The sequence below is a fragment of the Lygodium microphyllum genome, chromosome 12 (assembly GCF_053477565.2).
Source record: "Lygodium microphyllum isolate KBCC chromosome 12, Lygodium_microphyllum_v1.1.10, whole genome shotgun sequence".
Classification (NCBI taxonomy): Eukaryota; Viridiplantae; Streptophyta; class Polypodiopsida; order Schizaeales; family Lygodiaceae; genus Lygodium; species Lygodium microphyllum.
Genome location: NC_141146.1, coordinates 132,568,934 through 132,595,666, shown reverse-complemented (window position 1 = coordinate 132,595,666; position 26,733 = coordinate 132,568,934). Strand labels below are relative to the sequence as shown.

At 40.3% G+C, this 26,733-nt stretch overlaps 1 protein-coding gene across 2 annotated transcripts in view; it reads left to right on the top strand.

The window, feature by feature from the left end:
• The window catches only part of TPLATE (ARM repeat superfamily protein), a 142,449-nt gene that overhangs the window by 16,713 nt on the left and 99,003 nt on the right, over positions 1-26,733 (top strand). For both annotated transcript variants that reach the window (XM_087690098.1, XM_087690097.1), the window contains exons 3-4: positions 17,223-17,526; positions 25,224-25,346. In XM_087690098.1, coding sequence (XP_087546224.1) covers positions 17,223-17,526; positions 25,224-25,346 — 427 coding nt within the window. The remainder of the gene's footprint in view (positions 1-17,222; positions 17,527-25,223; positions 25,347-26,733) is intronic.

Sequence of the window (26,733 nt, the reverse complement as noted above, 5' to 3'; positions counted from 1 at the left end):
TCCACAGACATGGTAGCTTGTCTAGGCATCAGAGAAGACAAGATGGGAGGTGTTACGCTAAAACATGCTTTACAATTGATCAACATTTTTAAATAACCCTAAAACATGCTTAATTAATGAAAAACACAAATTTGGCGTGTGGTTCGAGAGAGTTTTAGTGGTCTTCCAAAACCTTAAATTTTTGGGCGACTCTTCAACATCTATAAATAGACGCATTGCCCATCATTCAGCCTTATTCTTTTGTGCAGGTTTCTCGTGTAGATTTCAGCCATTAGCCACCTACCATCTGTTGTCCTGCCATCACCGAATGCAACCCATCACTATCTAGCCCTAGACGGCTTGTTTTCAGCTTGTTTTGTGTAGGTTCCCCTAGTGCAAACCCTAGCATATCTTCACATGGTATTAGAGCTGGTGCTCTTCTTAAGAGTATCTTGCGCTAATTGTGAATGCTAGTCTTTATGCGAGACTTACACATGACTCGATTTTGACTCATAATGTCTCAGACACTTTCTTCTAAGGATCCTATGATACCCTATCAGGCTTCTTCATCATTGGAGGCGATAGACACACCTTCATCTTTACCATCTTTTTTATCTTGTTTTGATTACCTTACAAATGAAGAGTTTGAGGAGTTTGTGTGTATTATGTATAGTTCGTTTTACACTCCTCCAACGAGTGCTACTACTCCGTCTAGATCCATTGGTGAGATTGGCCACCTCTATGGAGAGTCACAACATTTGGTACGTGTGGTGATCCATGTCCTTTATATTAGCCAGGCCTTATGTCAAATTCGTAGAACCCTTTTGAGTCGTATGAACTAAAACCCTCTCTCGTTCCTTCTTTTGTTGAGAAGGATTTGGATGACTTTTTCCTTCATCAGGTATATCTCTACTATCTATTTCATTTGAGCAAGTAAACTATACTTCTCAACTCCCTCCCATTCCACCACTATCTTCTCCACATTTTGATCCACTCACATCTTCATTCCAAAATTTTAGATTATACTCCACTTCCGCTCTAAGTATACTAGGGGTTGGATCTTTCATCTTTGCTCCTAGCCCTTTCTCATTTCCCATCACACCATCTATCTATCCTCCATTCACTCCACCTCTTGGTGCATTATTAGGGGAATGTAACCCTTCAATATTGTATCTTCCACATACCCCCACTTTACCACATCCTTTTACTTTGAGACGGTTGTGATAGTCATTCCCCTCACTATCCCTGGACTCTCACAACCCCCTGACATTACCTTTTAGATGCAAGGATATTCATCCTATGCTTATGGACTGTTGTCACACATCTCTTGGATCACTCCTACACAGGGATTTCCATCCTCTGCTCCCCGTGACCCTATCTCTCCACCTTGGGCTCCATAGGCAGTTATCATGTTGATACCTAGTCTACCCTTGCCCACATTTGGATCCGCTATGCACACTTGTCGTATGCATGGTGGGCACTATGGGATTGCTTCCCAAGTGTACTTTACTGTCCCATCTTATTCTCTCCATTCACCCTATCCCCATTACAGATCTTCTCCATCTCCTAGCATTACCACTCCTATTGCAACGAGTAAGAATACCTTCATGGATAAGACATAGTTTAATAGATCGAATTTCACTGCTTGGTCGAACTTCATGCAACAAGTGTTTGAATCTTAGGGACTTTGGAACCTTGTCATTGATAACAAGCCAGTCAGCGGTTACTTACCGAGTTTGCCATTACTGGCTCCCCAAAGTCAAACGACAATCAGGTTATATTCTTCTTGAACAAGTTGCGTGACAAATACTTCAATTTTATCTTGCACATTATCTCACTCCTAGATTATTGACCTTTTATGAGTTTGAGTGCCAATTCTCGTGTTATGTGAGATTTCATGAACAAGTCCATAAGAAGTCCTCCATACATCCATTTAGAGGCATGTGGGTTGGTTATCTTCTTCGGGAAGAAAAACCAATAGTGACATATGGTTCCATCTGTTTTTATAGGGCTTGGTATGCCATTGGGGCAACCGATAAGCACCCTTTGTCCAATGCCTTGTCATCTTTGGGGTGACTACTTGGACTCCCTTGGTAAGATAACCATTGCCTCTAAAGTTTGGGTAGGCCATTGGGTAGCCAACGTGCATCCTTTGTCCGATGCCTTGGTTGCTTTGGGGTGAGACGCCTTGGGGTAAACATTGCCAGCCTTGCCTTTTAGGCTCAGTTTTAGGCATGAGTGGCAGTGCTGTGCTAAAATACGTTTAACAGTTGATTAGCATTTTTAAATAGCCCCAAAATATGCTTAATTAATGAAAAATAAAAAATTGGTATGTAGTTTGAGAGAGTTTTAGTGGTCCCCCAAAACCCTAATTTTTTGGGGCACCCTTCAACATCTATAAATAGATAGGCAGCCCACCATTCAGCCTTATCCCTTTGTGCAGGTTTCTCACTCTACTGTGTAGATTTCAGCCATGAGCCACCTACCATCTGTTGTCCAGCTATCATTGATTGTAGGTCATCACTATCCAGCCCTAGGTGGCTTGTTTTCAGCCATTGCCTTGTTGTTTGGAGGTGTCCATCTGTTGCATTGTCATAGCACTTGATCAACGTGCATTTTCAACATCTAGTGCTAGACGATAGGCTGCTACCATCTCTCCCACTGGGTGATTGCTACTGTATGTGCGTTTTTGCTGTCCAGAAGATCATCTACATTAGCGAATACCTCTCTTGTTGTTGCCTCACAATTCTCTACCTTTGATGATTAGTTTTTAGTCTTCCTCTGGTGGTAACACTGCTACTTTTACTAGATTTCAGCCTTTGATTGTTGTGTTTTAGTGACTAGCCTGCTATCCTTCATTATTTAGCACCCTCTTATCTCCAACTGGTGGTTGCTGCACTTCGGATCCATCTTTGGTGGACATCTTTCTCTGACATTGCATTGCTCTGCCCTTGGGCATTTTGTATACTTTTACATTCATTTACTTCAGAGCTTTTTATTTGTGTGTTTGAGTTTTGAGTTTTTGTTTTTTATGTTTAGGGTTTGAGTTTTGCTTGTCTTTGTTTGAGTCTTTGGTTTTCAGTCTTGGTCATACATGTTGTGTTTCCTTAGTGCAAACCCTAGCATATCTTCATAGGGTCCCCTGTCAAACTACTCATTGGAAAGCTTCGCTTGTAGATTTAGGGATATGTGGATAACGAAGAGTTTTTCATTCCACTGCTTGAGGTTTTTGATGTCTTGCTTGATATGCCTTAGTGCTATCATGTGCATGTTATGATTGATTCACATGCTAAGGCGATTACTATTGGGCATAAGAGTAAGGCCCATACTCTGGATGCAAAATGAAAGGGAAATTTGTCCTTGTTGTATTAGTTACTGCCATTTTTTAAGTAATGGAAAATATCACATTTCAGCGTGTTTGGTTTTTACTAAGGATAAGGTTGATAATAAAAATGCTAGGAAGATGTCTAAGGTGAACGAGTATTTAGAAAAAGGCTAATTTAGCCTAGCTCATCTCTGTTTCGTTCTCTAGTGCTTTTGGTTTAGACAAATGATGGATCATGGTGTATGTGCATTGATAGTACTTTGACTAAAATCATGGTAAAGAAGTGATTTCTAATCCCTCGGATCGATGATGTTATGGATAGATTGTAGGGTGCAGTCATATTCAACCATATTGATTTGAAAAGTTGATATTATTGCATTCGCATTAGATCGTGGGATGTTTGTAAGTCATCTTTCAGGACATTGTTTGGGTTGTGTGAGTTTCTTGTATTAACTTTTGGACTTATGAATGCTTGCGCCACATTAATGTGACGATGAATCAGATTTGCAAGCTACATAAGGGATTTGTGGACACTTTCTTTGATGACATGATTGTCTATTCAAAGAACGAGGCAAAGCATTTGCAATGTTTGCACATTGTGTTCTATGAGTTGTGTAAGCATAGGTTGGTTATAAATGGCAAGAAGAGTAAGTTTTTCTTGTATCATGAGATTCACTTTTTAGGCCACATTGTGTTAGCTGATGGCATTTGTATGAATCCTACAATGTTTGAGGCAATGTACTCATGGCCACCTTTGAAGAATGTGCATGAAATCTGTGGTTTCTTGGTCTATGTTTGTATTAGAGGAAGTATGTGTGTGATTTTGTTGAAATTGCATGTCGATTGGATGCTTTCTAGAAGAAGAGGGTGCTTTTTAAGTTGACACGAGTGAAAAATTCATCATCTGAGAAGTTAAAAGAAAAGATGACTTCAGATGTTGTGCTTGTGCTGCTTGATCTAACAAAGTCGTTTGTTGTTCAGTGTGTTGCATGTGGGAACAACATAGGGGCTGTTTTAATGTAGGATGACTGGGCTATGGAATATAAGAGTCATGTTCTCCACGGTGTAGAGAGGAATTTGTAGGTTCATGGAAAAGAGTTGCTTACTGTAATTCATGTACTTTTGATATGGAAACACTATCTCTTAGGGGCTGATTTCATCAACGAATCACTCTTTCAAGAGATTGTGGAAGTGAAAGTGTTACTTCTTTTTGGTAGAAGTCATTTGGCTATTAGTTTCTCTATCACCAAAAAGTGGCTTTAGGCATTTTTACTCTGGTTTCACAAACAAAAGTCTAAGTCTCTAAAATTTTTAAAATTTGGTGTGAATTGCAAGTTTGAAGTTTAAATTGTTTTTTTTTTTTTTTTCAAACATGCTTTAGGATTGCTCGTTGGGTTCATGTGAGAAAGATTGGTCTGCGTATTTCCTCATGCACAAAAAAATTCCAAACAAACTTAGCATGCGACAGTCGAAGCGATTGATTGATTGTTGCTTCAATTTATGTATGCTATGCAACGTGCATGAGATAACAATGGCAAGACATGTATACTATATTTGTATACATGTTACTGCCATTGGCAAAGTAATTGTGAAACGTTCATCCCAAAATGTTTCACCTTTGGGCAGGTCCGAGAAGTGAAACAGTCAAATAATACATATAAGATAGTTTTCTTTATAAACAATGAGTTACAACTTACACATTTATACCATGCGAATCCTTTCATATCAATAAATGATGTGCTTCTTATACATAGTGTTAAAAAACCTCAAAAACGCAAGAAAAAACAAAAAATTTCAATTTAAAAATCATGTACTCAGCCATTTCAGTCAAGGTGTTTCACGTTTCAGTGAAATGTTTTAGGCGTTTCAGTCTTTTCACGTTTCAGTGCCAATGAAATACATTTTAGGTTTTAGGCGTTTCGGCCGTCTCACGTTTTAGTGCCAATGAAACACGTTTTAGGGTTACTATGACCACTAGTTGGTTCATTCATGAATTATGTTTTGGGTTAGTCTAAGTTATTTATCCTTTAAATATATAGATTCGTTAAGATGAGCTCAAGCTCTTGGCTAGCAAACTTAAAATTTTAGCTCGTGAGAGAGACTTAAAGGAGGAGTAGATTTTCAGAGATCTTCACTTGGAGCTTGAGGAGATAGACTAGTGGGTCTCTCACACTCATGCATGCCAGAGTGCCATTGTTGGAGCTTTTTCTTCAACATTGATATCTATTGCCGCGTGGTTGTGATGGGGTCCTTAGGTGCTACACAAGATGTGGGAGTGGCTCGAGAAGTGTTTGGAGTGCGGCACATGAGAACATGTCCATCTCTACCTCCCCTATAGACCTTAGAGAGCTCGAGTATAATGATGAGAGCAATGTACTCAGTGAGGGTGATTTTGTTGAGGAGGGTGATGACTTCTAGAGTAGTGGCAAGGATCCATTTAGCTCTGATGCCAAGAATGAAATGAGTAGTTAGAGCCTAGAGGATTAATTATGATTTATATCATGGATGTCACATCATTGTATCTTGTTACTTGTAGTGTTGGGCCACGGCTTTTATCTCTATCCGTTTTTGTGTGCCTTTTTGCATGAGGTTGCTAATTTGGCTCATAATATAAGTGTTGGTTTCATACTATGCTCTCATTTCAACTCTCTTTTGCACTCACTTTTTAGTTAAGACTCTAAAAATTTGCAAAAATATTGTGTTTTAAGTCCAAGCATTGAGTAAAGACTTTAAATTATATATAACTTCTTTTAAAAAATCGGATGTAGCATTGAACATAGGTCCAAGTTTTATTGGTTCGATTAGCACCATACTAGTACTAGACAATACTAATTGGATGGTTTCGAACTCGACAACCATGTTAGGAATAGAGGGGTTGAAGCAAGGGGTCCTTGCTTCACCTTCCATCATCGGGTGTTGAGAAAAGTGATGGGATGATATGCACTCATCATATTAGAGAGATGGTAGGATTTGTGGGGAGAAACAGAGTGTATGGGAAATAATGAGAGAAGAGAAACTCAGAAACTTAGAAGAAGAAGATTAAAAAAGATGATGAATGATGAAGAAGATGATAAATGATGAATCATTGAATCATGTTGAATGAATCAACCTGATACAATGGAGCAATGCTCTAAGATGATTGCACTATCTTGCCTTATTAGGTGGCAACACGTGAAGGGAATCTGTAGTGTGAAGGGAGTAAAATACGGTTCTTCGAGCAATAGAATATCAAAGTAGATGCTGAAAGATGAAGCATAGCAGTGTAGGGAGCGAAACACAATCCTTAAAAGAGTGAAGAAAATACAAAAACGCAAGTATCTGATGTAGGTTTGATAAAGAGGGTGTAACCTATTGTAAATGGATTGAATCTGTTGCAAAAGAAGCCTTCATAAAGTGACCGATAGCTGGGAATTGTTGCATGGGTGCTAGGTGGCACAAAAAGAGCTGAAAACACACAATAATAATGAATATAATCTATTGTGCGAGTCCGGGGAAGAGTGAAACCAGCAAATGCAGTAGTAGGGATGATGAAAAACAGGTTGCTAGGTTGAAAATGCAGCAATTTGGAGTGTTAGATGGCGATGTAAAGAAGACCTCCAGAATAATATCACTTGCTGGTATGGCATCATGATGAGGCGGACAACACCACAAATTGAGATATCCGCCAAAGAAGGGGTGTGGACAGTAATGGTAGTGGGCTGGGGCTGAAGGTGTGATGAGGAAATGATGAAGAATGAATGAGAGAGTAAGTGTGGAGTGGAGTGGTGGGGTTTCTCAACACCCTCTCTTAGGCCCAAAAAGGAGCCATAAGAAGGGGGGTGAGAGAGAGAAGAAGATCCACCCTGTAATTCCAATATTTTGCATGTAAGGTAACCTGTAGTAAAGAACTTTGAACAATAGACATGATGAGCTGATAGTATTGGGAACTCAATCTCGGGGAAGAAGCCACAAACTTTGTCACTCCATGTTGGAAGGAATACGAAGGCTTGGTCACCAAGTTATGGTTGAAACTTCCAAGGTCCCAAACTAGGAAGAACTTGTAGATCTTGGGTATAAATGGGAATCATTGGGTGAGATGGCATGGATGTCAACCACCTGAAGAAGGTATAAGGCAATAGCCTTTGTCTCTCGGTGGAGCAGATAGTTGAAGGAGTCAAAGTTTAAATCGCGTTGTCTCTCGGAGTGGACTAAGGAGGAGACAATATCCAACAACCATTGTCTCTTGGTGGAGCGGACTGTAGAATCAATGGCTTTCAATTGAATTGGTGGCTATGAAAGCCATTGCACTTGCAAATGGGTGGGGGAAGCCTCTGTAGTGTAGTGAGGCAGTCTCTAGGAGGGCTTGTCGCCTCTTGGGGTCTTAGAGCCTTCTTTCACTTGCAAGGGCTTAGTGCACATTATGTGCGTCTTAATGCCTTAAGCATAAACATCTGATAGCCAATGCAGAGTAATCTCTATGGCCCAAAATGATAAGGTGGCACTAGGGTGAAGATGCATAACTCTAGGGGGGTAGGTGCAAAGGCTGATGATGACAATTTTTGATGGTATGACTGTTCTTGGTACAAGAGGTGCACTCAAGGGTTGGTCCTTTTGTTTGTGGAGAAGCCACAACATCGATGTGGAAAACATGTAAAGGGAGGGTGGGAGGGAAAAAAGATAAGGGTATCTCTTGATGATGCAACGGAAATAGGGAAATTTTGAAGGTGTTGCCGAACTTGTAGCCCTTGTTTACCTTCTCTTTGATGAAGAGGACCTTTAGCTCTTTGAGCACCTTTGCTTTGATACCATGTGACACGATGGTATGCACCCATATTATATTAGAAAGATAGTAGGGTTTGCTGGGAGAAACAAAGAGTGTAGAGCAAACATCGAGAGAGGGAAAACTCAGAAACTCAGAAGAAGAAGAGTGAAGAAGATGAGGAATGATGAATTAGCTAATCATGCTAAAATGAATCAAGTTGATTCAAGGGAGTAATGCGCTAAGATGAATGCACTATCTTGGCTGATCAGGCGGCAGTGCCTGAAGGGAATTTGCACAGTGAAGGGAGCAAAATGCAGTCCTTTGGGCAGTAGAATATTGAAGTAGATGTTGAAAGATGGACAATTGTATAGGGAGTGAAACACAGTCGTGGAATGAAGAAACACAAAAACGCAAGTATTTAATGTAGGGCTGAAAAAGAGTGCGTAACCTACTAAAAATGGCTTGAATTTGCTGCAAACAAAGCCTTCATAAGTGGTTGCTGGCTGGGAACTATTGCTTGGGTGCTGGGATGGCAGCAAGAGCTGAAAACACACAATAATGATGAAGATAATCTGTTGTACCAGTCCAAGGAGGAGTGAAACTAGCAAATGCAGTAGTAGGGATCATGAAGAATAGGCTGCCAGGCTGAAAATGCAGCAATCTGGAATGTCTGATGGCGATATGAAGAAGACCTCCAAAATGAAATCACTTGCTGGTATGGTGTCATGATCAATTGGACAACACCACGAATTGAGGTATCTACCAAGGTAGGGGTGTGGAGAGCAGTGGTGGAGAGTTGAGGCTAAAGGTGTGATGAGGGAATGATGAAGAATGAATGAGAGAGTAACTGTGGAGTAGAGTGGAGTGAAGTAAACAATGGATGAATGTCCATGCACTATTTGCAGGTACATGAGCCATTGAACTCTCTCGGCTAGCGCCCCAGCTCTTTGAGGTGGCACCTAGACACTAACTAATGATACAAATAAAGACTTTTTGGGCTGTAAATGGAAACCAAAGTAGGAATTAAGGTAATGAAATGAACTTAATGAATGGGTTTCTCAACATAGAGGGGGTGGCTTTTTCTCTTGGTGCTTGCAAGAATTTAATTACTTTTGCGTCAGAGACATTGTTTTTGTACTTTGTATCATTATACATATCATCGGGATGATTATGATCATAAAAGGGCACTTGGGTAAGTGAACAATTCCCTTGTGAGGGTATTGTCCAAGTGGGCACTGTCACATAGCATGGTATCTTGTATTCCCCTTTGTATTAGCTCATGCTTTGGCATTACGTTGTTGTAAACATGCATCTGTGCACATTTATCCCTTTTTTGTCAAAGCATGGTTTACTCTTAATTGACCATATGCATAGTATCTCACATGGCAATTAGTCTCCCTCGCCAGTTTGGATGCCAACATTCCATACATAGTCCCCATACTTTTTGTCCTTATGGATACTCGTGGGTAGTCGGAATAGCTTGTTTATTTTTTGATGTGTTGGATCTAACCATCCCTTGCGCCCCCCACATGGCACATATTCTTAATAGGGTCAAAATCATCTCGAAAAAAAAAGAGCAAAAGAAAAAGATCAAAGGAATTTTATCTCCTTTGCAGGTCTTGGCAAGCCATTGGGTAGTGGAGTCTTTGGGTGGGAGGTTGTTGCATATGACATTGGACGAAGGTGGACAAGTGTAAAGGGAGTGAAACACAGGTCTTCTATAGCTCTAGGTGATGATGAAGACGAAGAAGCATGGCTTCTGGGGCTCTAGTAGCAGAAATGCAAGTCAAGCCGATGCAGTAAACTTGTAGGAGTAAAATGCAGTTGTCCATTGCTTGATGTGGCCTCTAGGAAGTAGGGCGGCTGCTATAGCGGATGTGTTATTAACTGTACCGGCATAAAATTTTTGATCCAGCCCTCTGATTATGATGGCATTTGCCTAGAGAGGAATAAAACCTGCTGTGGCTGCTAGATGATAGCAGACAGATGATCCTAGCTTCATGAACAGATGGTTGCTAGCCGGTAGGAGACAAGAACCAGCTAAAAAACATTGATGATAGATGATGGTGCCTGTTATGATGAAAGAGACAATGAAACCTTGGGCACATTTGGACTCTTATATTTGGTACATACTCCTCCTTGTCAAGGCTTTACCATTCCATGGTGGTTTCAAAACCTTATGGTGGATTTGGGAGCTACTTCTTGAACCTCACTAACAGTTGGAGATGTTAAGGCAGAGAGTATGCGAGGATCGAGACAAGCAAAGTTGTTTCTCAGCGGAGAGAAGGAATGAGTGCAAAGTAGGGAGTGAAGGAGAGAGTGAGCATGACTCAATGTGGGTACAATCACTCAAGTGTACCTCTTTAGGTTTTTTGATAATATATATAAAGTACATGTGTAAGGGCGCATGCACACCCGAATACCATAAAAGGCACGATGACCCTTTATTCCCAACAACCTCCCCCACCTAAAGGCAACGTGCTTGAAGGTAGAGGAAATAATCAGCTAAGTCTATGTATGTACAAAGCTGAAATACACATATACTATCCAATCCCCATCATCTGGTGGCAATGAGTAAACCGCTCTGCTGGAAGACCCTTTGTAAGAAGGTTTGCAGGGTTATCATCTTTATGTACCTAGACAAGCTCAATGCTCTTGCTATCAAGTACATCCTTGATAAAATGATACTTCACTTGTATGTGCTTTGTCTTTGCATGAAAGACAGGATTTCGTGCTAGCGTGATAGCACTTTGACTATTAGAGTGGAGGATAGGAAACTTTGTAATGCCAAGCTTTCTCACCAGACGTGAAAGCCATAAAGCCTCCTTGCATGGCTCAGTCGCAGCCACATACTTTGCCTTTGTAGTAGACAATGCAACATACTTTTGCAGCATGGATATCCAAGAGATTGCTCCTCCTGTAAACTTGAACACATATCCTAAAGTAGACTTTATGCAATCAGGATGACCAGCATAGTTTGCATCCATGAAGCTAACAACCGATGACTTCTGCTTCCCAAAGCAAATACACAAGTCCTTTGTACCCTGAAGATATATCACTGCTTTCCCATACTTTTTGCAAGGATATGCCATGTATCTGCTAACCACTCTCACTGCAAATGCAATGTCAAGATGTGCAGCAACCATAGCATACATCAAACTACCAATAGTTGAAGCATAAGGAATCTTGGCCATCTCAGCCTTTCCATCATCAGATGTAGGACTATCATTTGCACTAAGTTTCACATATGGAGGCAACGGTACACCAATGATTCTCCCCTCCTCCATATTGAAATGTTGCAAAACCTTAGTAACATACTCTTGTTGTGACAGATAAAGAAGACAAGACCCTGTGATTTGTCCTTGTATACGCATTCCAAGAACATGATTGGCCTCACCAAGATCCTTCATGTCAAAGCTATTGTGCAGGCCTTGTTTCAAGGAGTCCAAAGCGTGAACATCCCTGCTTGCAATCAACATGTCATCCACATATAAAACCAATAGAATAAGGCTGCCATCTGCTGCCTTCTTGGTGTATAAGCAGTGATCAACATGAGATCTATGGAATCCGTAAGGTTGCATAAATGTATCAAATTTATGATTTCATTCTTGTGGTGCATGTTTCAGCCCATACAAACTCTTGTTGAGTTTACATACCATGTGCACTTTCTCCTTTGCAACAAAACCCTTAGTTTGTTGCATATAGATCTCCTCATGCAGATCACCTTGTAAGAATGCTATTTTTACATCCATCTGTATGAGTTCTATATCTTCAAATGCAACCAAGGCCGAAATGGTTTGCAAAGTAGTCATTTTAACTATGGGAGAAAATATTTCATTAAAATCAATTCCATGTTCTTGCTTGTGTACTTTAGCAACCACTCGTGCCTTGTACCTTGGCAAAGAACTAGAAGTGACTTTCATTTTGTAAACCCATTTGCATGGAAGCATTTCCTACCCTTTAGGAAAATGCACCAAATCCCAAGTGCCATTTTTCATGAGAGATTCCATCTTTGACAGCATAGCCTTATGCCATTTCTCTTCTATCTTTTTTGTCCATTGCTTCCTTGAAGCATGACGGGTCACCATAATTTGTCAACATGACATAATTAGCCACATAATTGACACCAGGGACAAATCTATTTGACTGTCTTTGCATTTAGGTCGACCTACAGACCCAACGATCAAGATTTGCTGGCTATTCAGCTTGCAAATCTACATTAACAACTTGTTGTTTTGCAGGTTCAACATGCTGTAGCATGCTGTACAGTTGGTTTTGGTTGTTCCAAAGGCATCCCTTCTTGCTTAAATTGTGGTATATCATGGGCAATATCTTGTTGATCATTGTCAGCATTATTCATTGCATTTTTAGGGACATTTATAGCAAGTATTTGCTGCTATCTAGCGGGTATCCTTTGCTATCCTATCGATACATCTTCTCGAAATACAACCCTTCCGACTTTCTCAGTCTTTTCAGGCTGATTGTGTATGCGATCTTTGTGGAAGATAACATCGTTGTTACGTATATTTTTTCTTTTTTTGGGATCCCGTAACCTATGCTCCATTTCACCCTCATTACCATATCTTAGGAAAATACATTTACAGGACTTTGGCTCAAGTTTGCTGCGTTTTTCCTTGCGAATGTGTACAAATGCCTTGTAGCTAAACACTCTCAAGTGAGCATACGAAAATGGCTTGCTTGACCATGCTTCTTGAGGGATTCCATGTCCCAAAGACCTGTTTGGTGAGACTGATTAATCAAATGGATGGCTGTCATAATAGCCACTACCCAAAATCCATGAGTTAAAGCAGCATGTGACAACATTGTACGGACCGTGTCTTAAATGGTCTTGTTCATGCGTTCTGCAACATCATTTTCGGGTGGATTGTGAGGGGTAGTGAGCTCCCTTTTAATCCCTTTGCTGTCACAAAAGTCCTAAAAGGCTTTGGATACATATTCCCCACCATTGTTAGAGCGAAGACACTTTAATGTCTTGCTGGTCTGATTTTTAGCAAGTGCCAGGAACTTTTTAAATTTATCCAAGGCCTCCTTTTTACGACGGATTGGATAAACCTATACTTTGCGTGTGGCATCATCAACAAAAGTAATGAAATACTTCTTTTCCCCTAGAAATAACCTTGGCATTTGACATACATCTAAATGTATCAACTCTAAGGGTGAAGACTTTAGAGAAAGAAAATTTTTATGTGATGTTTGAGCATGCTTACCCTAAATACTTGTTCAAAATTAGCATACCTTAAAGATGACAAAGAATCCAAACGAGAAAGCACTTTCATTCGAGTTTGACATGTGTCCCAACCGGCTATGCCGCATAGAAACACTTGGCTGCTCGGTTATGGTGATTACATGGTCATGTATGCTAGAGACATGCAAAGGATACAAAGTATCACTTTTGGAGCCCTTGGCAACAATGCGAGATCCTTTACAAATTTTCCATTTGCTATCCCCAAAGGTGGCATGATAGCCTTCGTCATTTAGCTGCCCTATGCTTATCAAGCTCTTCTTGAGCTGAGTTACATGCCTCACATTATGCAAAACAAACATGGAGCCATGCTGAAATTCCAATTTCACATTGCTAATACCTGCAATGCATAGTTATCCCCTAAAGGACAATACCATGTGCACCACCATTGTAGTCAGAGAACCACTCATGATGTGGTATAATATGAAAAGGCGCACCTGAAACAAGTATCCAAGTGTGTGTGCATGTCGTCATCAAAATCTGCAATCAATGCATGCGCACTCAAAGAAGAAGCAAGAAGTACATCACTGTCATTGTCATTCTTATGAGTGACTACATTTACCTCCTCTATTTTCACACTGCTTTTATTTGCAGGTTGGTTGTTCTTTTTCTTAGCCTTGTTGTCTTTAGTGTTTTTGCTTTTGCCTTTCTCTTTCGTCAATTGAAAACAATCCCGTTTGTAGTGCCTTTTCTTGCCATAATGTTGATACTCCACATTTTTGCCACGAGACTTACTAAGTGCTCTATTTTCAGAACTGCCCTTTCGTTGAAATCTGCCCCTAGTGTACAATGCATTAGAAGACTTGCTTGCTGAATTATTTTGCTTGTTGAGTTTTTCTATTAGTAAAGAACTCTCCATATCAGAATATAACAGCTGAGCATTTGAGTTACTTAAAGCTGTCGGGAAAGTATCCCAACTTTCAGGCAAACTGCATTGCAAGAAAGTAGCCTTGAACTCATCATCAATGTGGAAATCCAAAGCAATTTGTCGATTGAAATTGAGTTTAATTCGTTCAAATGTACAAACATGCCTATACCTTTCTTCATGTGAAGGTCCATCAACTTTTTAAGCCAGTAAACCTTGCTGGCTGCACTTTTCTTTGCATATAGTTCCTCAAGTCTTTGACACATTTCATATGTAGAATTCAGCTTCTCAATGTTAAAGAGCAAGTTGTCTGACACTGAGAGCTCTATGGTAGAGCGTGCAAGCTCATTCAAATCATCCCACTCTTCTTGTTCCATACTTGTTGGTCTTATTTCCTTCGCTTTGATGGGCTTCACCGGTTTCTTTTACACCAAGACATTGTAGCACTGTTTTTGCCATATTGCAAAATTTTGTGCACCCTCAAGCTTCTTGATGTGCAAAAGGTTGCTGCTGTCACTATTTCCAGCCATAATTTGCAGCACTAATTTGACTCAAATGTTAGCAAATGCAAGCCCAAATGTCACATAAATGATGACTGTATGCTCTAAGTATGAACCAACAGTGCAAATCAAAAAATTGGAGAAATTTCAGATCCGTAAATCGATTTCCAGAATTAGAGGATGTTTGCTCTTGCACTCCACAATCAATTACAGCCAGATTTATAGGCCAATGAAATCCCCAAAATTTTGCTGCAATTTCTGCTCCAAATGATTCTCGGTCACAAATTTGACGATTGTGGTCAAAAGCCCCAAATTTTCAAAGGCAAATCCACTTAAATTGCATCAATAGATGTACCCAAGTGCATATACTAGGCAATTCTTGCACAGATTGATGTAATTTTGCAGAAGGTCCAATTTTCCCGAGTCCGGTGTGCACAAATTTCAGTGAATTTGACAAAATTTCACTAAAATGTGGAAAGCCCCAAATTTCTTGGGCAAATGTGCACCAAATTTGCAATTTTTGAGTCTGGATTGTCTTGTTCTGCATCAAAATCCCCAAATCTGGAAAAGCCGTAATTTTTCGGGTTAAAATTTCACATTATGCGTGGGGCATGCGATCGTGCATCAGTGAGAGGGAAACAAATTGCAGGAAAGAAATTTAAAAAAAGATGAAAAAACCAGGACTATCGAAACGTTGACTAGGCGTGATCTCTGCTTGTGCTGAATCGTGGCCCCGTTGGCTGCCCTAGCCTCTATCGCGCTTGACTGTGCCAACTTGGCCACTTTGTCACGAATCTGCGCTGTCTAGACTTGTGTGTTGACTGGGTGTGTCTGCTGTCTCCTGTGGTGACACGGCCTCTCCTACTTGTGTCGCCTACCCCCAGGCTCATGTGACCTCTCCTGCCTTTTGGATGTTGATGACTGCTGTCATCACCTCACACCTAACCAGCCTGCGCCTGTCCAGTGCACGCTTGACTTGCCTCGAGAAGCATACATTCCTTGTGCTTTGATACTGGTTTGTTAAGGCAGAGAGTGTGCGGGGATCGAGACAAGCAAAGTTGTTTATCAGCAGATAGAGGGAGTGAGTGTAGAGTATAGAGTGAAGGAGAGAGTGAGCACGACTTGATGTGGGTACAATCACTTAAGTGTACCACTTTAGGTTTTTTGATAAATAATATAAAGTACATGTGTAAGGGTGCGTGTACACTGGAACAATGTAAAGGCATGGTGACCCTTTATTCCCAATAGGAGATTAGCCTGCCAATAGAGTAGGTCCAAGTACATTCATGAACTATGTCTTCATGACTAGGATTCTAGTGGATAGGGAGCTAAGTTGCATTTATATGACCCTATTATGCAAAAACATGTATTAGTTCAATACAGCTGTATAAATCACACAACTGCTGAAGCATGCCCCAACATGCAAAAATATGCTGGTAACGTCTTGTGTAGAATGAAGGCGCTTTCTAAAAGTAGGTCATGAGAGGTTGCTGTACCCAGGTGAAAGCCTGCAGGACCAGCAAGAATGAATGTAGTCATAGTTGAAGATAAGGGCCTCTTGATGCAAAACACAGGTAGGCAGCAGGTCACTAAAGATGGGCAGTTGCTGAGTGACAGCCAATCTGAGATAGCAGCAGTTCCACCAAGCTCCAAATAGGGATGCAACATCTCTGTGGTGGTAGCATCCACCAACCAAGTGTAGGAGGAAGGGGCAGCATCTGGAGAAGAGGGGGAGTGCATGAGACAATTTGAGAGTAAACGAGGGTGGTCTTAGAGTGAGAGTGGGATTCCCACAACAGTCCTTTCTGGCATTTGTCTTGCTATTGCAAGCATTTTTAATAGAAATAGACCTTTTCAGGGCTGCATTAAGGAGAAAAAATTAGGCATAAATGCATGGGAATCAATTGTTAATGCTAGCCTTGGTTTTGGTTGCTCAACATCATTCACTCTATCATGGCCGCATGGACTCAGACAAAGGAGATCTCAAAAATTAACTCAAGAAAAGAAAGCAAGCTATTGCACACAACATTGATCACAACTCTTGATCTTCTCATCCTTGGGATTTGTTTGGCATGATATAGTTTTAAAAACTCGTAATCTGATAAGTTGAGCTCATTTGTGAATACTTTGTTATAGTTGGCAAAAGTCTCATTGTCAGCAGGAAAACTTCTTAGGGACAAGGCATTCATTTGTGTAATTCAAATATTTCAAATCAATCACAAAGCATAAAATAAACAGAAGTAAATATATACGTTTTTTTGTTGGTTATAAAATGAGTTGTGTTATGCTTGGTTCTTGAACAAAATTTTTGGAGATGGTCTGTTATAGTTCATACGCACATTTTAAGTCTTTGTTTAGAAAAATTAATTAAGATTTCGCTGCAATTTAACTAAACTGAACACCTTAGAAATTGCATATATTAAGACATCTGCCAAATGGATGTCTCTAGGATCTGTAGACAGCCAGTTGTTTGCTAAAAACTTTCTAGTATCTATACCTGCATGTTGATTTCTTTATTGACAATTTGATTTTTAAATCCTATGAAATAGGTGGGCTGGTTCAGCTGAAGCTACTGGTGATTATCCATTCAGTCACCACAAGCTTTCGGTGCAGTATTTTGAGGCATCTGCAGCTCAAGACAGGAAGCTTGAAGACCTTGTCCATAAGGCTGTACAAGAATTGTGGAGACCAGCACCTAGTGATTTCACACTTTATGTTACCAAGGGGGTTGGTTCTTCTCTTTTGAAGCCACCACCAAGCAGCCACACTTTGTCCGGAAGTAGCGATCCATGTTATGTAGAGGCTCATCACTTGATGGATCCTCATGATGGACGCCTTACTTTACATATGAAGGTAACAATGTTTTCTTGTCTTTATCAATCTAGCTTAACTACATGTTGCATGCATATCTTGTGCGTGCAATGGGGTGCGTGTATGTGGTGTCAAAGGAGAGGGTTGTGGTGTGTATGCAGGCGTGTTTGAGCTGTTTCATTTGGTTCGTGGGTCTTATTGAGGCCATTTCCAAACACACTTCAAAAGTATCACTGCATGCGCGCCTTCAGTTCATCTTTTCCTGGCATGCTGTTTCTCAGCCTCATACAACCAGTTTTGACTCTCTTTTTCTATCAGCTCTGGCATTTCCTCTGCATGATTTCACTATTATCTCTGTTTTTGACTCCTGATTTCTCTTGTTTAGCCAGGTTCTCTGCTGCCTCTTCGTGTTCTCCTGTTGTTGTCTCTTTTCTCATTTTCAGTTTGGTTGAGTTCTTGAGTCTCCATGTGTATTTGGGGGGGGGGGGGGGGTGGTGTAGTTCTAGATTTTTTGAAATGCTATGTGTCAGAGCGTAAGGCAAAGTGGGGACAATATTTGCCATCGGTGGAGCTTGCTTATAGCAACACCATGCATACTTCCACTGGCAGGACAGCATTTGAGATGGTGGAAGGGGAAAAGAAAGTCCTACCTATTATGCATACAATGGATAAGACCTTTGAAGCTGTGACAAGTATGTCAGAGACTATGTTTGATTCCTACAAGAAAGTGAAGTCAGCTCACCAGAGGACTTCCGCAAAACAAAGGGAAGCAATCGACCATCACTGCCATGCACTATACTTTGTTTAGGGTGATTGGATTTTTTTGCATTTTGAAAAGGCAAGGCTTAAGAAATGAAGGACAAAGAGTGCTTATTCTTGATACTATGTACCTTTCTAGGTTGAATGGAAGATTACTGATCTGGCTTATAGGGTAATGTTATTGGATCAATTGAGGTCTCATTACGCATTTCATGCAAAGCCTAATGAGATACATTGAGAGGTTGAGGAACTTGATATAGTTTTTGTTCTAGAAGATATTGGTACATAAGAAAATGAAAGTTAAAGTTTCTTGTTCCTATTTGGTGAAGTTCTAGAATTATTTATAAAGGGATGCGAAGTGAATGTAGGATGGTCACTTAGCATATTCACCTTAGTTATCTAAGCATGTCAGAACCAAGGAAGTTGAGGTGCTGTTGGGGGTAAAGGCACCTCTGCCTAGCTGCTCGTGCATTATTACACTGATAGTACCCATGCTTGCACATTGTAGGCAGCGGACACCCATCACTGTTACTTCATTTTTTATTCTTTCAGTGACATTTGAATAAAAGGAAGGCCAGTCACACATTGTGATTGTTTGAGTTCCCACAGCAGTGGTTAGCTCTGTTTTGGTCTACACTAACTGACATTGGACTACAACTGGCATTCTTTGTGACAATTTATGCCTATTGTCTATGTTTGACATCTAGGCTTCATGCTTTGATGCTTGTATAAAAAATGGATGCTACTTGGAATGTCTATGTTTGATCGACATTTGGGGCTCTATCTGTGATTGCATTTGAGCACTGTAGCTGGCATTGTGTGTGACAATTTATGCCTATTGTCTATGCTTGACATCTAGGCTTCATGCTTTGATGCTTATGTAAAAAATGGATGCTACTTGGAATGTCTTTGTTTGATCGACATTTGGGGCTTCATCTGTGATTGCATTTGAGCATTGTGGAAATCTTGGGCACTCTATTTGGTTGTCAGGTACTCGACTTTGGAAGCTTCAGTGCTTAAGCTTTACGGGCTTGAGCTACTTTGGGATTTGTGCTCTGTATCCTACTTGGATGTCAGATGTCTGATGATATGTACTTAATGTATTTGAGTAGTGCTTACTGCGTTTGCATCCGACTTTCCTTCCAGTGGGAGATTCTAGTCTATTTGGATATATATAGAGCTTTGACTTTGCAGTTGAGCTTAAGATCGTGGGACATTGACATGTATCTGCTCTCTCTGTGCTTCATGTATGCAGTTTGTGCCCAGTGGGCTGGTATGATCCTACTCTTAGTGAGACACCTATCTCTGTCATGGCGTTGTTAGTTATGTATGCATCTTGAATGGCTTTGTATTGAGCTTTACTTACATTGCTATATTAGTTGTGCCTGTGCTTGGTCTCTTTTGTTACCTCGAGACTTGTTACATGCATGACTTTATGCCTATAAGATGTATCTTGTTTGATACCCTCCTTGGTTGACAGTTCTTGGTGCCCATTGCTCTTTTTCACTCATTGTTAGATATATTTACTTCGTGGGAGTTACGGTTAGTCATGTATCAATGATAGCTCCGTTTTTGGCTTCTTTTACCTATTGCTGTGATTTATTACAACAAGCTGTAAATTGCAGACTGTGAGCATTTACTAAAGCAATCATTACTATTTGACACCCGTTTGGTTATATTTGGTGGACAGGTGGTCATTTTAGCAATTAGTCTATCTCTATTCGACTCATTATGGCTGGTCATCTCAAAGATACGGCTTTGTTTAACACTGCCAAGTTGGATAGTACCAACTATGGCTATTGAAAGTCTCAAATATGGCAGGTTTTGGTGCAAAAATTGCAAATTAAGCTACTAAGAAACAAGGGTATTACACCCGAGAACATGGATGATGATGATTGGGCTGATTTAGATGCAGTATGCAAGTCCACTAGCATTTTATCACTTCCTGAAGAGGTCTATATTAATGTTGTTGAAGATAAAGATTAGAGTGCATGGAATCTATGGGAAAAGATTCAGGAACTTTATGCAAAGTAGAGCCTTGCTTCGCAGATGTATTAGCTTCAACGATTGAGAAGAGTGAAACTTTGCAATTATCTCCTTGAGAGATATGGAGATATATACAAGGGTTGGATCCTCAACTGGATCTAAAGAGACGAGGTGGATATTATATCCTTGGACATTCGGATGGGTGCTAGTAGCATTGGTCACGATGGTTACGAGTTGACTTAGTTGAAATGCACTAAGGACACTTCGGGGTTAGGATATTTGAGTCATATTTATAGGACTCAGGGCACTATTGTGCACATTCATTGTGTGATCACCACAATTGGACTCTTGGTCTGTTGGCCGATGTATTTGTACATTGGGATGGTGTAGGTCGGTAGTATAGGATGCCAATCCTTGAGATGCAATTGTGACCCAAAGTGCTGGCCCAAAGTGCTGCTAATTCCTAGGCTCGAGGGTGAGCTTGTTTTGGCGCTATGGCTAGGGGGTGAGTCTAGTATCCAGTCCATTTCATTGTGAGTTTGACTTGCGTCATGTCTTGTGTATAGGTTGGATTCTAGGGCGACGTTTCATTTGGACATTCATATGGGCGCTAGTAATTATGAAGTGAATTAGTGTGAATGCACTAAGGATAGTTGGAGGTTAGAATAGCCAACTTCTATAAATAGGACTTGGCCCATGTGAACCATCAATAGTCATGGTATTCGTAAACTATTTCATGACAAGAAGCTACTGACTTTTGTCATCATTGTTTTTGCTAGTGGAAGCATAATTATCTTGCTACTTTTTTGCATTTCTAATTTCAGCTTTCTTTTTGAAACAATTATTGGAAATATCACCTTTCTTAGCACAATGATATCATTCTCTATTATTAAGAGAATTTTGTTGCTGTTGGTTAAAACATGCAACTTGCCCTCTTTGACTCTCCTTTTTGCGGGACAATCCTTTCCTATTTTGATGTGCACCATAACTTTGCGGGACAGTCGAGTAAGCCCTAGTAAGGGAGGTAGGGTGGTGGCAATCAAAATCGGGGTCAGTAGCGAGACCAGGTCCACATTGCTACCGGTCAACCATTGCTGCCAACACCATTCTCTACTCCAGAGGGTGTGTCAGACTGGTTTGTAGAGGCCCATTGTTATGTCCTTGGACATCTGGATGGGTGCTAGTAGCATTGGTCATGAGGGTTATGAAGTGACTTAGTGCGAATGCACTAAGGACACTTCCGGGTTAGTTTTCCTTTGATCGACATGTGTTGTTAAAGTGGCTAGCCTTTTGACAATACCTATTTTTTCTTAGGTACATTCTGCCACCCGGGTTTGAGGGATGACTGGGGAGTTCCCTTGTGACTCACTAGCTTGATTTTAAGTTTTATTCAAGGTTTGAGTGAAATTTGGAGATTCTTGTCTCTCCCTTGTTGCCCCTTCTCAAAAGAAGCAATGAGGGCTCCTCTACAGAGGACCTTCTATGAAACTAATCGAACAGTTGAGCATCACGTAGTAATTGACACTTACATTCATAGAATGTGGGCAGAGTGGGCTGTGAGATTATTGCACAAAATGAAAGTATTTTCTAGGTAGCTTATTTAGAAGCAAAGTGAGACTTGGTGTCAAAGGACTTAGATGCGCCCGTGGTGGAGAATTCAGCAAGAAGTCATTGCTGTTTGGACAACTCGACCTTAAGGTCATCTTGGTTAGCGATTTTGAAATTTTGAAGCTCATGGTTAAGGTTTATACGATTGGTCCTATCTCGAGCCACATAATGGTTAGTGAAGTGTGCTCATCGCTCCAATGCTAAGTCAAATTGTTGTAGTTGTGAGTGAAATCCAAGGTGAAGACCTTGCATTAGCTCAATGATGATGGATGCATTCCTAGCGTTCCATGAGTGAATAACCTTGTGTGGAACAAGGTGGGGATCAGGATGGGGTTTCAACCCTTATACAAGGTTCCACAAGTTGCATGAGTCAAGAACATGCCTCGTCAGATTCGACTTGTGATATAATTAGAACGAGTCTTGTGAATAAAAGCATGCTTGGTGGATGAGAAAGATGAATCATGAGATGTTGAATAAGAAGGGTAAGAAGGGTAAGGAGGATACAGAGGAGGGGCAAAAGACGAAGTAGGCAGAGGTGGATACTCAGAAATGGGTTGTGAGTGTCCATATGGTGTGGAGGAAGGTGGCACTAGAACATGTGCATTTACATAAGTGTCAATGGGGGAGGCGTTGAAACATAGTATCCTTGTTTAGGGCACAACAAAATGACCAGTAGGTCCACTAGGAAATGTTCGGGAGGCAAAGTGCAATATCGGTTGATCCACACTCAGGAGTGGCTAGGAGTGTCGTCCAACTTGGGGAAAGCCTGAGAGTGAGAAAGGGAGGACGAGCTTCCATCATAGGCGTATGTATACCACAAGGCTGAGGAAAAGAAGAGGTCTTGAAAGCTATGCTTAAGTATGAAGAACCCCCTGGTATGGTGTGAGAATGAGATACATGAAATGGAAATGTGAATTATGATGCAGTGGAAGAAGAGGGAGTGAAGGGTGGGTTTTGAAATCAATTTGTGGATGCAAAGTGATTAGATTTCTTTTGATCACTAGATGGATGGAATGGAAACGGAAAATGAGATGATTCACCAACTTGAAATTGACCTTGGGAAGAAAAATGTTAAAGAAAGAAAGATGAAGGAAAATTTACAACTTGTGTTAATAATCTTTTCATTTTCTCACCTTGTTTTGTGTTCATGAAAAGTTGTCTATCTTCTTTAGGAGTGATGAATTGATATTTGCTTTGAAAAGTGCCTTCATCATAAGTGTCACCCAAATCTTTCCCAAAGGAGGAAGTTTTTGCAAAAGATTGAGAAGTAAATGATAGCGTACGCGGCATTGGAGTAGATCTAGGAGGTGAAGACATGATAGTTTTATACTTTGTGCTAGTTTCCACCATAGGATGGCGAGTCCCAAGTGGAGCTTGCATCTTTCTAGCAAAATCAATAGGCCGGTGCACCAAATTGAAAGGAGGAAACTTAGATTTACCTTCAATTTGTTTTGAGCCCAATGCATGAGGATGAGGTCATACTCGGGTGGTGTGATCTCATAAGGTTTGTGGACTCCATGGTAGTTTGATGTCTCTTTGGCCATGTCGGAGTCCCAAGTCCACAAGAAGGCATGCCTCCTTCTCCTCCTCCTCCTCATCTTCTCATAGCCAGCAGGTAGCCTCTCCCATCTCCTATGAAGAGTATGGACGATCTTTTTCCAAATCCTTGAAAGAGTCTCTATAGTGTAAACATCTTGGGGATCTATAGCATGCAACCATCATGTGTGTTTTATTTTTTTAAAATTCCGTGAGTCATTAAGTCAGGAAGGATTGTGACACAAGGAGAGTTGCAATGGGATTAAGGAAAGGTTTAGACTCTGATTTCGATTTAGCTTCTGCCTCAACACTCCTTGCCTGCCATGTCCTTGTGCTCGCTGTAGGGCAGTGGGTGGTGCTCCTTTTTAGTGGTTGTATATTTTGCCTTCCACTCAAGAGAAGATTTGATGGGATGGCCATGAATCCCAAGTGCATGTCTTAATTGCCCTATTAGTGAAGAGAGGTATCATTCCTCACATATGATTTCGCAAAACAGAGAACAGACCTCTCTTGAATCAAATGTGGAGCAAACTTTGGACACAAAAACACATGTAAGCAACAACTTTGGTAAGGTCTCACTTGTAGTGAGACAATGTATAACCTTAAGTCTAAGATGCATATGGAAGACCTGCTAGAAAAAAAATGGTGTCTTCTTCCTGAGCAGAAGAAACTGTGAATGTATGTAAAAATTTGCAATGATAATATACAAATCAAAATGAAGTAAAAGAACCAAAAACATGGTGGTAGCTCACCATTGAAGTTTGCATATTCAGTGCTTTAAACCATACGACTTCATGCTTCTCTGGGATCATGCCTGCTTGTTTGAGAACAATTGCATTATTTTTTTTCTTGTCCCAACATTTGAGACGCAGGTTGGCACTTGTTTGGATGCATGTTTGTCAGTGTCTATAGTGATCATCTTGTAGTCATAACATGATGCTCCTTTCCTGTCCAAAATAGTTGCAGTTTCTGTATCTTTTTATCTTGTATCATCCTCCATAAATAGAGGCACACTGTGTCTTAATGATATGTATTAATACTGCAATAGTTTCTGCATGGTATGTTAGTTTAGGTTTTTGCATACCATGATATGTATCAATACAGCAAAAGTTTCTGCATATTGTCCAGAATGCAAAGGCTTTTTTTTTTCCGGAGATAGAACAGTAGGTGGCTGCTTTTCCAACTGGTTGTTTGGAGTACCAAGTTCTTGTTTTTAAATAGCAGGAGAGAGAAGGGGAGGGGGGAGTTGTAGCCATTTTGTGTTATGATGTCTTTTTTGTAGCCATAAGGAAGTTATGGGTGATGGCAGAGGTTGTGATAGACAATATGACCATTGTATGAAGGGGGCAGTTTTGGAGTATGGCATATTAAGTTTGGAGTGTGGGAGGACTAAGTAGAACTCTAGAAAACAAGAGCACAAGGTGGAGGCTTTATATATGCATTTTCTTATGCAAGCAACTCTTGAAGCACAGTGCTCCTATTTCATACTAATAGAGAGGACATTTTAGTTTGAACAATTTATCTTGAAGTTTCAGTTGCAGCTTTCTATTTTTCTGTCAACTTTCTTTATGTCTGCGTATTTAGGTCTCTGGTTTGGATTGTTGATCAGATTGTTGGAAGTCATCGTTTGCTCTTGATACTTGGCTCGGCAGTGTTTGAATTACAAAAATTATTGTACTCTTATAGTAGAAAGGAGACAGCTTCACATTTAAATCTTAGGGTTTCTATTATGCATCTTTCTCTTATCTGTTCCTTGTGCGTATGTCTGTGGATTTAGGTATTTGACGTACATTATGACTCATGAGTGAAGCTTTTCGTGAATAACTTTTCCTTCTTGCTTTGTTATACAGGTGCTGAACATGACTGAACAAGAGTTGAGTAGAGTTGATGTGCGGATTGGGTTAGTGGGTGCTTTACAGTTCATGGATGGTTCTCCACAAGCATTGCGTAATCTTCAACATCTGCAGCCACAAGTATGGATAAACAATGATTACAGTCGTGTAGATTTCTGTAGTCTACTTGGAAACCTACATGCAGTGGACCCCCTGGATGGATGACTTAATCAAGATTGTTTTTTGCTAAAGCAAAGGGGAAACTAATGCAAGGGTTTCCATCTACATTGACATTGTACCACTCTCCAGTCTGATGCATGTAATAGCCATGCTGTCTTTTTTGAAACCGTTATTTTCAATGATTGATGTACAGAGACCCATCTCAGTGTGAGATAGGTCGTAAAATGTGACAGAAGCTGAAAAAAACATCATATTCATCATCTGTTCAGCATAGGCATGCATGATGAAAGCAAGCATTTCCTCAATCGAATGCTGAAGTGCCCCCAAAAGCATATTTTCATGTGCTTGCAGAATTGTACTAACCTTCTGAGCTGGGACTTAGGTGTGGAGAGCCACTTGCTCATGTTCCTTGTTCACACTGTAGTTGCCAATAAACCTCTTTCATAAGGTTAGGAAACTCATTTCATACTTGGGGCATTCATAAACATATGAAATGCATATTTTAAACTTAAAAGAAAAAGGCCTATATGTGTCATTTCAGCATGTTGTTGATGCTAAACTTGTTTTCTATTTCCTCCTGTTCCTCTCTCTTTAGATGATCTTTTGGGATCTCTTTCCTATGCTTTTAGCAACTGAGAATTCGATTCCACTTTTGCATCATCTACATTAGGTTCCATCCCTTCAATGCCAAGTACATTAGGCTTAGGATTTCTCTTCCATCTTAAACTTCATTTGAATTTTTAGTTAAGGCATATACGTGACATTTCTTCATGTTGTTGATGCTAATCGTTCTCAATTTCCTCTTGTTCCTCTCTCTTTACATAATCTTTTGGGATCTCTTTCCTATGCTTTTAGCAACTTAGGATTCGATTCCACTTTTGCATCATCTACATTAGGTTCCATCCCTTCAATGTCAAGTACATTAGGCTTAGGATTTCTCTTCCATCTTAAACTTCATTTGAATTTTTAGTTAAGGCATATACATGACATTTCTTCATGTTGTTGATGCTAATCGTTCTCAATTTCCTCTTGTTCCTTTCTCTTTACATAATCTTTTGGGATCTCTTTCCTATGCTTTTAGCAACTTAGAATTCGATTCCACTCTTGCATTATCTACATTAGGTTCCATTCCTTCAATGTCAAGTACATTAGGCATAGGATCTGCTCTTTTATCTGAAAGCTCATTTTCTTTTTTAGGTTTCACAAGTTATTTACCCTTAGTGCAATGCCAGTTTGCACCTTGGTACGTTGTGGCAAGGAATGCCACTGATGCACACCATAGCTCAGACCTACTCACAAGGGAGCACACATACCTCCCTTTCCTACTAATACCTTGAGTCTCAAGGAA